The following is a 12,837-nucleotide window of genomic DNA, read 5'->3' as shown; positions in this document are numbered from 1 at the left end:
GTTTGACCACTAAAATATATATTGTCTCTAAGAGATTCTCTACAAATCTCTCTTTGGGTTCCAATTTGGAATCCTGACATTCAATCAAGAATGTCTTCTAATCTTTTAGTTCTCTTAAAAGAAACTCGACATTCTAATGAATGCCCTCTACCAAGTTCTTACTTGATCTCTATGAGAACTATAAAGTTCTCATCTCAATCCTTGATCTTGATAATTTTATCTACCAAATGGTTCATATTTATTTATGAAATAAACATATCAAATGAACACGCCTCTAGTTCCCTTTAGTTTTTCATTTTATAATCCTTCATAGAATATATATTACTTCAATTCCCAACATTCAATATATATTAGTTTAGTTTCTTTACTTTCTCTACTCTAATGTAGTTCAACTCTCTTAGGCATATTTGTTTTTCAATCCTCCCATATTTTATTTATCATCTGCGTTTTTTTCAAAGAGTTGCAAACCTTCATAATCACAATTCTTTTGAAAAGTTGCAAACCTTCATAATCAGAATCCTTTTGAAAAGTCACAACTCTTCATAGTTATAATATTTTTGAAGAGTCACAACCATTCATAAGTACAACCATTTCAAGAGTCACATCCTTTCATCATTGAAAATATTTGAAAAAAACGTCACTAGTTTTCTTCTCATTCCTCTTCTAATAATCCTTCGTTAACTCTTCTCTTCTTCTCCTCTTCTTTCTTCCATAAAATGAACATTCCTAGCTTTTATACCTTAATTTTAAAGAGACATCTTTTAATTACATCTCTTGACTTTTTATAAGATTTAGTTAATTTATATTATATTATTAATTTACTTATCTATTTTATATTTATTATCATTTATTATTAAATCTTATTCAAAAAGATAAAATATTTTCTACAATATTTTCTTGTATTTAATTTTGTTTATTTATTTATTCGTTGTAAATTTATTATTATTTAATTGTTTTAAATATTATATTAAATATTATTTTATTGATAATATATTATACATGTAATTTATTTATTTTATTTCTTATCTCTATACTTGAATATGATTTGGGTTTGAGGGGACACGACTACGTACCCTTTAAGTGCAGGGGGTGCTGGGACGTCTCCCGCAGCAACAAGATGGGGGACATTAAAAAATAGTTTCAATTTCCAACCTCCAAGGGATGATCATTAATCATTCATTTGGCATTTTGATTTGGAATCTTGGAGACTAGCAGTTTTTGTTTACATTATATACTTATTTTGATATCATGATTCATGGCACATGATACTGATTGTAATCATCTTTATGTCATGACTCATATGATCATTGATTACTATTAGATAGTAGATGCTCATACTATTGATCTGATATATATTATAAATTTTAAATTATATAATTTGACACTCTTTCATTTGCTGATATTCAATGTTCATTGTTTGTCATTTGATCATAAATCATGATGTTCCAGTTCAAAACTTCAATGCAATGTTCAGTGTTTAAGTTTTTTACATCTTTATATCTTATATTGTATATTTATAGTGCATTTTTGCATAACTAGCATTTTAAGTACCACATGTATAGTATATACACCTTTTCTTTCCCCGCCACCTCCCACCCCCACACCCCATCCCCCACCCCCGTCTCCTAATCAAGGCCCCTCTGCTCCTGCATCTCGAAAACTTGTCCCCTCATCCTGTCGTCCTGCAAGGCAGTGTAACTATGAATTTTTATTTCTTATCGCTATACTTGAATATGATTTTATTATTATTATTTCTTTAATTCTTATTAAAATTATATCTTAGAATGGGGACATGACAGTTTCAGATATTGATGATATTGAATATGTATGAGTATTAAAACCAAGGGAAGGCTCTACACTTGTGACTCTGCACCTGTGATATTGTGATTACCTTTTGGTCCAATCAGGATTTTTTATAAGTATGCTTGTTGAAAGACATGACTATTCATAGTCATGTCTCCACGTAAGTGGAGACATGACTGCTACATGGAGGCATGACTGTTCATAGACATCTCATTCCATAACAAATCTCAATTAACAATATCAGATTTCCATAATCCATTTCTAATGATATATTTGTTTCTGTATTTGATTGTTTACAATATTTTTGACATCAATGTTTCGGATCACACTCTATGATTCATCATCATGATGAGAGAAGGATGTAAGATATTACCAATTGGTTTCCAATGAAAATTCATTATTGATAACACATGTATAATTAAACAAATATGAATCAGTCATTTGCAGATCGATCATCAACAAGCAAATATATATAAATCGATCATCAACAAGTGAATATATAAATCAATCATTTACAGATCGGCCAACCGCAAGTTTCGGAAGTTACAAATGAAAGTTGATTTCAAACAAAGAATCCATATAATGATATAGTTTTCAAGCAATTAAATCAGTATGCGTATATATCAACATACACAATGTATATCAATATCTATACATGCAGATAATTATATTACCGTATTGATGATTTTCATTCATAAGCATCTGACCAAAGCTAGCAGTTACAGGAAATACAAGAACAAAAAGGCTGTTGTTGCTTCCAACATTCAGGAAAAATACAGAGGTAAAATGAATATAGCATATGAGATCTTGCACATTAGACAATTATTAATGAAGGTTAGATTTTCACATTAGTTAGGAACACATGCATTTCATGGAAGAGATCTTGTAAATATTAATGAATGTAGCTTAAATATATCAGCAATATTTCACTCACCTTACAATAGTTAGACGCACATGCATTTCTTTTGGAGCTAAATTTATCATGAGCTCATGGAAAAGATATTTTTGTAAGGGTAATGACAAATTGCTGATATCTTATCAATTGGGAAACTGGCTTAGTAATCTGAATATATCGTTTGCCAGAATTAACAAGAATTCCCTCTCTTTTAGGAGGAATCTTGTCTTGGGTGGTAGCTATCCTTTAATCTCTTTAGGTAGTCATTTACGAGAGGTGTTAGAGATCTTCAATTTAAGCCTGCTGCAACATATGCCACTATTTAGCTCTCAATTCACATGCTAGTAATCGAAATAGCATTTGTGTTGCTTTGGATTGTGACCATTAGTTGCACAGACAATTGTGATTGTAGTCTTGTGTTAAATATATTGTGATATTAAATTCCTTTAGCTTTTCTCCCTTAATTCTTCATGTTCATGTTCTACATTGCAAATCAGGAATATATCTTTCTTGTTAATTATGTCAATTATGTTCAAACATTCAAAACACAGATGGTTCTTTCCTATTCATTATTCTTCCCACTATCTTATTTGGATTTTCTTCAAATTTCCTATATCAATAGAAACTTGATTAAGCTTTCTTTTCAGAAAATGAAACTTGAAATGGTCAAGCCTTGAACATGGCAGTATTCATAATTTCAAGGAGATAAATTGATATAAAGATCGAAGCCGTTCTCTCCTTTGGAAAGCCAGACCTTGTCACTATCCATTTTACATGGTGCTGCATGAAATTTGTGAGTATTACTCATAGATTTGATTTTGATGAAGAAGAATTCAGTGATAAGCCCACATGGAAGACTGGTCCTCTCAAGCAGGTTAGATGAAATCAAGAAAGACAGAAGATGCAGAGGAGAAAAAAATTGCTGGTTTCAATTCATTTAGGCATGCAGAAAACCTGAAATTAATGTAGTGTGAAACTTGCTCACAATGAAAAACACTTGAAAATCAAGATAACACTTGGTAAAGCAATCCCACTAAAATATGTTGACAATATACACATGTTGCAGACAACTATTAGTTAGATCTTGCAACATTAAATTGTGACATATAGTCCTTAAGTATTCAAAGATATCACAAACAACCACATTATGCATATTCAGTAAAGAAAACAAAAACTATCCCCTTAAATATTTACAATACAGAAACATATCATTCCAACAATGCATGAATCCAAACCTTGAGCATGCCCAACTCTGTGAGAAGCTTATTTGTTGTTTCTTTCGCTTCTGCAATTTCCTGTACAATTTGAAAGAATGTATAGTAAATAAATAAATAAATCCATTGCAAACAGTAGTATCATGTTGCCTCTCTTTTGTCCTCCAATATATTCACTTCCAAGCCAAGTGTCAACTCTTGCAAACTTGCATACATGATAACAATGAAAGCCATGAAGTTCGTCCAGTTATGTCAGATGCTAACTCAAAAAATATATTAAAAATTTTGAGCTACAGCCATGAATAAGTTAAGATGAAGAAGCCTCTAGTACTAGAAAAAACTTAACAAGCCACTCAAATGGCTGAGAATACTGTTTCACTCTCCAAAACTAATTATTTTCTTACATTAGCATAAAAATGCAGCCTAGCTAAATTCCTCAATGACAAAAAACACTGTTTGGGCATATTTGTGGTTTTAAAGAATGTAAAAAACATATGAGACGAATCAATCTCTCTCTCTCTCTCTCTCTCTCTCTCTCTCTCTCTCTCTCTCTGTGTGTGCGCGCGCGCGTGCACGCGCGCACATGTGTGTGTGTGAGTAATTTGTTGTCAGAGAAGATGAATTTAACATGAGTAACACATGGGTGATTTATCATCATGCATAGGTAGATCAACAAAAGGGACTGGACACTATCTTAAGTCAATAGTTTTTTCAAAAGCACAAGGACTGAGGACGTCAAGTTTCAGTTCTACTTTTAAAAGTTGCCATTAAAGAGATTGAATCTTCCAATTTAGTGTAGTAGGATATGGAGGTGGCATTTATGTGGAGGAATGTAGAGTAGTTGGTTAAGGAGGTGATATTTATGTGTACAGAAATAGTGTCTAGGATACTTAAAGAACATCAACTTAGCGGACATCTACTTGACCCTGCATTTGCATTCAATTAAGAAGATAAAATAAGACATTGCAAAAGTTCAATGAATCAAACACAATATGACCAATCCATGGGATGTCCAAAAGTCCATGGCAAACACCACACCTCGTTTGTACTGTTTTGATCCTTTCCAACGAAGGGAATCCTCAAACCAATTGAAAACCAAATTTGGTTCTTATCTCAATATATTAGAAAACATGCTTCCAAAGCAAGGGCCCTTTAAACTATTTATTTTGAATCTGGTTTGAACATGGTGATGGAGACCAAGATAAATCAAGGGAAGAGAGTAAAAGATGTGGTGGTGAGTGAAATTTTTTCCTGAATGTGATATACATCATATCCAATTTATCCCTTTGTAATGTCATACATTTGACCCTTTCAAAAAGAGGCTATCTTCTCTTGAGAGTAAATTTCACAACACACATTCAAATACCTCCAAATTGGATAGACTAGTGAAAATATTCTATTATAGATAAGGACAAGAAGTATTTTAGTTGCAAAATTGGGAAGTCTAGACAATAGAGGGTCTTCAATCCAAATCTACGCATCTTGACCACGAATACCTACGCAGTGCGTGGATGTCTGTGCAAGACACTGTAGTCTTGTACACAATGGGACAGAAGATACTTCGAATGCCGCAAAAATTTAGGCTTTTTCTTTAGATAAATTGCAAAATATAGAATTAAAAATAAGGAAGATAACAAAAGGGTATTTAAATACAAGAAATCTCCGTTTGGTTGAGTGGTTTGAACGAACCTACCCACATGCAAGAAAATGAAAAGTGTTTGGGTTTGTTTGGAATAATATACTCTCCGTCGCACAGATAAGATCTCTACCACTCATGAAGCAGCACATAGGGAGTTGGCTACTCAGGTGGAGACAGTGCAGGAAGAGATGGCCCATCTTAGGCTAGATGTGGCTTGAGAGGAAGCATGGGCAGTTGAGAAGACCGCCATGTGCACGAAGAGAAATGCTTTGTTGCCACAGTTGAAGCAGGCCCGAGCAAATAGAGCCATGTTGGAGTCTCATGTAGTGAGTTCCATGGAGATGGTGGACACAAAAGAGAAGTTGTAGTGTGTTACATCCCCTATTTTCGCTTAATTTTAAAATATTCAATATAGCCGTTGCGAATTTATTTGAAGTTCAGTTGAATGGTTAAATTAGTTATTCATTGTGGTTTCATGTGAAATTGAAGTGTTGGCTATTTGTTAGGATTCATAAGAACTAGAAATATTGGTTATCATTATGATGATACATGAATGGAAAATGGTTTAGCTAAATGATTATTTGATTTTGATTAAATGATTTGTAAATATGTTATTACCGTGGTAAATTTCTTTTTTTTGTTGAAACGCGACAAAGGGGGGGATAGCATTGTTAGAGAGGGAAATGGGCATGAGGGCACCAACCTACCATTGAGAAAACAAGTATGAGTCCTAAACCACCATGGCCAAGGGAAAACAAACTAAGCAAGAAAGAGCATACCAAGTGATCACCGTGAGCTAATTGGGTCAACACATAATAAAATAATAAAGTATCCATTTGAGCACGAATTAAACCAAGAACTGTTGTGAATAAAATCTATAGTGTAGCCGATGAGTAGAATAGTATCTAAACGGGCGTGCGACGCTTGAGTCACCCCTTCGGAAAGGTATATATACACTGTCCGAAATGGACTTTGGATCATCGTTGTAATCATAGGAGTTATTGTAATAAGCATATTGTGTATATGAATAAAGTATTTGTATTGCATTATATCGTGCTATACTACATGTGCTATGAATGCCGAACACATTGAATAAAGATAGAAGTAATAATCCAGAATATGATGGCATAAGGGTGGCATGGGAAGTATTAAACCGCACACAGCAAAGTGACCAGAGGCACAAACTCCAACAACTCGCCGAAGGGTACGGCAGTGGTGGCACTGGAGGTGACCATGGTACCACAGGAGCACTGACGAATGGAATGCAGTTGCCAAGTCAATCAAGGGAAAGGTTGATAGAAGAAGCCTGAGAAAGGCGAAGGGTGATCGAAAGAACAAAGGAAGAATTGGCAAACTAGTATACACCCAAGGGGAATCTTGATGAAGGTATGCTCTGATACCACTTGATGAAGGTACACTCTGATCCCACTTGATGAAGGGCCACACCACCCTACCAACTCATAACCAAAAATCCACAATAAGGAGACAAAGAGATGACAAAATACTTCCCAAGCAATTTTATTATACTTGAAAATCCAATAGCAATTACAATAACATTTCTCCAAGATCTCTCAAGATCCAATCCAAACCCAAGCTAGCCCAAATCCACACTCTAGTAGAAACCTCTAAGATCTCAACTTGTGCTCGCAAGCCACCAAGCAACCTCCTTGTTTCTAAACCGCAATCACTAGCTCTTCTCATGAACTCTTTCTAAGATCTAAGTGTAAACTGCCTCAAATTCGGTGCTCTGTCTACACACTCACAAATCCACCACAATCCTACTGTAAACTTCCTCACATTCGGCGCTCTATCCATAGACTGAGGAAAACTCACTCTTCACTTCCTCCTTCTCTTTCACACCTTAAAGCCTTCACACCTTCCAACTTTCACACCTTGAAGCTTTTCCTTCCAAAGCTTCTACTTCTCGAGCTTCTCCTTCTCAAACTTTCACCTTCCAAAGCTTGATTAGAAATGCTCATATGCCTTGCTTAAATAGACACTTACCACCCAATGCATAACTTATCCACATCCTTCTACAACTTCCATAACCTTCTACAATATTCACAACTTTCTACAATATTCATAACTTTTTAGAATTCTACCCACACACCTCGATAAATGGAATGACAAATATTTTTATTTTATTTTTCTATTACGCCACCTATGCACCTCGAGAATAGAAATCGCCTTTTCTTTTCTTTTCTCCTTTTTCCCCTTTTTTATTTGTTTATTATTTCTCCTCTAAATTTTCGTCACTTTCTCTCTCCTCCACAAATTTTTTTTTTTTCAAAAAAAAAAAATTTATTCAATAATTTTCCCATGCAAGATGCTCCTGCATCAAATCTAGATGGAACGGAAAGCACCCGCGCGGCTCAGAGTGTCGAAGGAACTCGAGCGTGGGGTGAACTCTTCGTCCTTGATACACCTGACGAGTAGATACAGTTTAGTCGAAACAACCAAGTCCTTGAGGAATCCTTCACGCCACATGAGAACATAGGTGTCTGTAATGCGGGTGTTCAAAGCGGCACAAAAGTACAGAACAATTCGGGTACAGACAACAACGCACAACAAAAGAAAGGGTAGTGATGGCCGATCCAGAGGAAAAGTTACCAAAGTTTGACAGGGATGGCACGGCTGACCCCATCAAACACTACAAAACTTGCGAGACAATTTGGACAGTTAATGGAGAAAACGACCAGGATGAATGGGCATGGCTATTTCCAACCACCTTACGAGGTGTAGCAATCGATTGGTTTTCGAACACCGATTTGGCAAAGCCAACAACATGGGAAAATATAAAGAAGAAATTTATTACAGAGTTTCAACTGCTACAAAACAACAATGAGATAGTAGCAGAAATCTACACCACAAAACAAGGGAAAAATGAAATTGCCCGTGTATATGCTAGAAAGCTAAAACAATTAGTAAATAAAATGGAAAGTAAGCCAGCAGACAGGTTGAAAAAGAGATGGTTTATAGAAGAACTACGCCCCGAGTTAAAAAGGAAAATAAAGATTGTATCGCCATCATTGTACACTGAAGCATACAATTGAGCGATGGACATAGAAAGTGAACAAAAAACAAAAAAAAAGCAGATCATCTGACTTGGATGAATCCTCTTCTGAAGATAGCAGTAGTGATGAAAAAGGCAGTAAGAAGGTCCGAGCTCTCCAAAAGGACATGATCAAGATGATGAAAAAGTTAAAGAATATCCAGAAGTGGAACAGCCAAACTAAAGAAAATGAGCTATGGTGCACAGAATGCAAGATGGAAGGTCACACTAAGGGATCCTGTCCGAAGAATCAATTATGTGATATCTGCCAAATTGCGGAGCATTCCACAAAGGAATGCCTGTTTAATATGAAAACAAGAGGGCATCAACAAGTGCTCTTGACACAGGAAGCATCCACGTCGGGAGGGAACGGAAACGCAAACAATGACGGAGCCACCTCGGGTGGGTACAAAAACAACAGAAGAGGACAAAATAACAATACCAACAACAACAATAATAACAGAGGCCGCGGTCGGATTCAATATGATGCGAACGACCGACCGATGGTTTAGTGTTGGGCATGCAACTTATGGGGCCACTTTGCACGAAACTGTACAATGACGAACACACCGAAGTTGTTATGCAATTGGTTTGATGTCGGAGACAATGAAGATGCCAAGTGCCCGAAATCGAAATCAGGAGTGAATTTAATCAGCATCGAAGCAGGAACGAATGAAGAGGAAGTCCTGGTAATCACACATAAACAGGCACAGCTATACCCAGACCCAGCGGAAGAAAAGAAGAGACTGGAAGAAGCACGGGTAGAAATTGAGAAGGGGATGCAGTCAGAGAAATCACAAATGGAGAAGGGGGACATTGCGAGTACCTCAATGAGGAACTGCGTAGAACAGAACATCATAAGGCAAATATTACAAACTGAAGTACCAGTGAAATTAAAGGATTTGACCCTCGCAATGCCCCAACTATGAATGACACTCACAAACATGGCTTCGGCTGCTAAACTACTAGAACAACCTCGGAAGGAGAAGGAAAGCGAAACAAGCACAGCAAACCCAATGCTGCTAGCCCTCACATCAGGAAGGCATCCGGCAGTCGTAGAAATGGGTATATTGGGAATGATCCTATCACACACAATTGTGGATGGAGGTTCGGGGGTAAATGTCCTACCAAAAGATACCTGGAAGAAGTTGGGACAGCTGACGTTGTGGCCACCCACGTTCCAATTGCTAACTGCACACCAACATGGCATTAAGCCTCTAGGGATCCTGATGGCACAACCAGTAACTATTGGAACACAGTCGTTCCTGCTCGATTTTGTAGTCATCTCGCTAAAAAGAAGGGGATATGACGCCATTCTTGGATGAGGATAGCTTGTACAAGCAAAGGTTAAACATGACTGGAAGAAGAATACGATATCAATGGAGAGTAGAGGACGGAGATTCATTATTGATTTACACACACAAATGGTGGAAGAAGAAGCCGGATTGTCCGATTCAAATGGAGAGGGTGAAGGTACAAAGCAAATGGAACTGGACGAGGAAGGAGTCCTATAGCTAGAAGGTGGATCGAAGGAGGATGATCTGGATTCGGTAATCTATTTCACTGGCAAATGGAGGATTATGAACTATTCCAAAGCTGCAACATACTAAAGATGGAGGAAGAATGCAAAGGAGACGGATTTCCAAAAGAATTTAGGGAAATAAAACAAGGGAATGCACCACTGGATGCAACACCTGCACATGTATTTAATAAGGAAAAGCTAATAAAATATGAACAGGCCACAATACAAACCATGAATCTAGGAGATGATACTGGGCCAAACAACATATTGGGCGGAGATAACTAGAATCCAATATTAAAATCAACTACATTTAAAATAGTATGGCCTTTTAGGAGAGCAAAGCAAGTACATTGTACGGACAAGCATCAAAAGGAATTCTAGCCGTATGGGCATGTGTGGAGCAGAGTAGAAGGGAGAACGTTCGCCATAAAATAGGGCCGTACGACCTATCAGGAGCAATAGCAAGAAAGGAAGGCAATAAAGAAAACCAAGCATTGTACGACCTAGGAAGGACGTCGTACAACCGAGCAAAAGACGGCAGGAAATCTAGGTGATCCACAGTACGACCAAACAGGAGAAGATATCGTACATGACACACTGTACGGCTCAAGGGGAAAAGAAGTATCACTGTACAAGTAATAACTAGCTAGTGAATTGGACCATACAGACTCAAGGAGAACACAAGTTAATGCACTGTACGGCCTTAAGGAAATCACAAAGACCATACGACAATTTGCATGTTCAGGACAGATTGTACCAAAATCCACAGAGAGCTTTGACCCACGGGGAGAAGAGAAGAATACACCGTACGGCTGAAAATTTGCAAAAAGAGACTTGGAGGTACACCATACGGCTGAAGAGAGTAACACAATTGCCATACGGAAGCCCGTACAGCCTGGGAATAGTACAGTACGATCAGCTATAAAACACAAACATTTTCGTACGGCTTGGTACGGTGAGCATAAACCAAGCATGAGCATACCGTATGGCCCGTATGGACGAGCAAGAAGAAAAAGTCAGTCTAAAGGAGACATTATAGTACTGTATGGTCTGGAAGGATACCGTACGACAGTACAACTATTAGGAGAGGAGTGAATCCCGTATGAACTTAGAAGATACACATTGTACGGCCCATACAAAATTCACAAGGGGAAACTAGAAACACAAAAGATATTGATAGAGACTATACGGCCTTGGAGGAAAAGGCATATTTGGAACCGTACGACCATTATGGAAAGAAAAACAACCACCGTACAATTCAACAAGCAAAGAAAGAGCAAGTTACCATACGGATGTGTGAGGAAGTGCTTGACCGTACAGTCGTACGGTAGAAAAGAGGTCAACTACCATCAAAAGAAATCTTGAAAAGCAAACACCGTATGGCGTTCACTATGAGGAAAATGTGCTAACCATACGACATCACTAAGAGAAATATGCTAACCGTACAATGCTCACAGAAGGAAAAGTGCAAACCGTATGGCACCAAAAACTGATACAAGGAGACGAAAGTCCGTACGGCCTAGATAGAGTGTGACACAGCCAGTTATAAGAGGTAAATATGCCATACGGACTGGGTCAGAATACTGGAAGATTGAGTAGCTAAGTACCGTACGCTATTGGCCGTGTGGCCGACACATAAGTATTCCGTACGGATTGGAAGGAAGGACTACCATACAACACAAAAGAAGGGTGATAAGAGAGGTTCTAAAAAAAAAGACGACGAATCAAAACAATTTAGAATGAGTAACATATGATACTAAAGGGAAGGGAAAGACATAAAAAGGTAGTAAAACATAAGCCGTTGGCACAAAGAGTATCGGATCAGAAGAAAATCACAAGAAAGGTGCGTTCCATAGAGTTTTGTGTGCGTTTGAGGGTGCTAATTTGGTCTTGGCGGCGATGCCCCCTAGACCCCCAATCAGTTCAGTTTTCAATCGTGGGAAGTGTCACTAGTTGATGAGACTTGGAGCTGCTATAGGCGTGGAGTGTTTGTATGCCAAGGGTGGAAAGGGCACTGGAGAAGCCTTTCGAGAGGGATGCTACACTTTGAGGCACTCGAAGTAGGTGTTTGACGTAAGGCTATCTTGGTGAATGCACAGAGAGCTCGGGAGGAGCTGATCATCCAAGGCAGTAGAGCAACACTCGGCTCAATGTACCCAAGCGTTGGAAGTAGAGAAGGCGGCACAGGTGGTTATCAAGGTCAGCGTGGCTAAGGTGACAATATCATGTAAGCAGAGGTTACACATGCAACGTGTTTTGAAGACTAGTTTGGTGCAAGCATGGAAGAAATGTGAACGTGATGTGACAGAAAAAGATCTATCCTGTTATAGTTAGTCACAATTAGTGTATTCTATTTTGTTAATATGTTTCGGATATTTTGTAATTGTCATCTGGAGACGACTTTTCTTTTTGGGGGGATGATGTTGTTGCTAAAATCTATAGCGTAGCCAATGGGTAGAATAGTATCCGAACGGGCGCGTGACGCTTGAGTCACCCCTTCGAAAAGGTATATATACACCCTCCGAAATGGACTTTTGTATCATCATTGTAATTATGGGAGTTATTGTAATAAGCATATTGTGTATATGAATAAAGTATCTGTTTTGCGTTATATTGTGCTATACTACATATGTTATTTATCCTTTTACCCTGTATGGTAAACAAGAACAATTGTTACCTTTCAGAAATGGAATGGAAGGCATGTTCTAGTAT

General features: G+C 37.5%; 1 protein-coding gene across 4 annotated transcripts in view; it reads right to left on the bottom strand.

The window, feature by feature from the left end:
- Positions 1-12,837, bottom strand: part of LOC149536277 (uncharacterized) — a 313,709-nt gene that overhangs the window by 79,252 nt on the left and 221,620 nt on the right. For all 4 annotated transcript variants that reach the window (XM_089805517.1, XM_089805516.1, XM_089805519.1 and 1 more), the window contains exon 15: positions 3,934-3,993. In XM_089805517.1, coding sequence (XP_089661643.1) covers positions 3,934-3,993 — 60 coding nt within the window. The remainder of the gene's footprint in view (positions 1-3,933; positions 3,994-12,837) is intronic.

The sequence above is a fragment of the Cupressus sempervirens genome, chromosome 10 (assembly GCF_028749045.1).
Source record: "Cupressus sempervirens isolate cs-2001-9-10 chromosome 10, ASM2874904v1, whole genome shotgun sequence".
NCBI lineage: Eukaryota > Viridiplantae > Streptophyta > Pinopsida > Cupressales > Cupressaceae > Cupressus > Cupressus sempervirens.
Note: the sequence above shows the minus strand (reverse complement) of the source record. Positions and strands in the feature narration are given on the sequence as shown.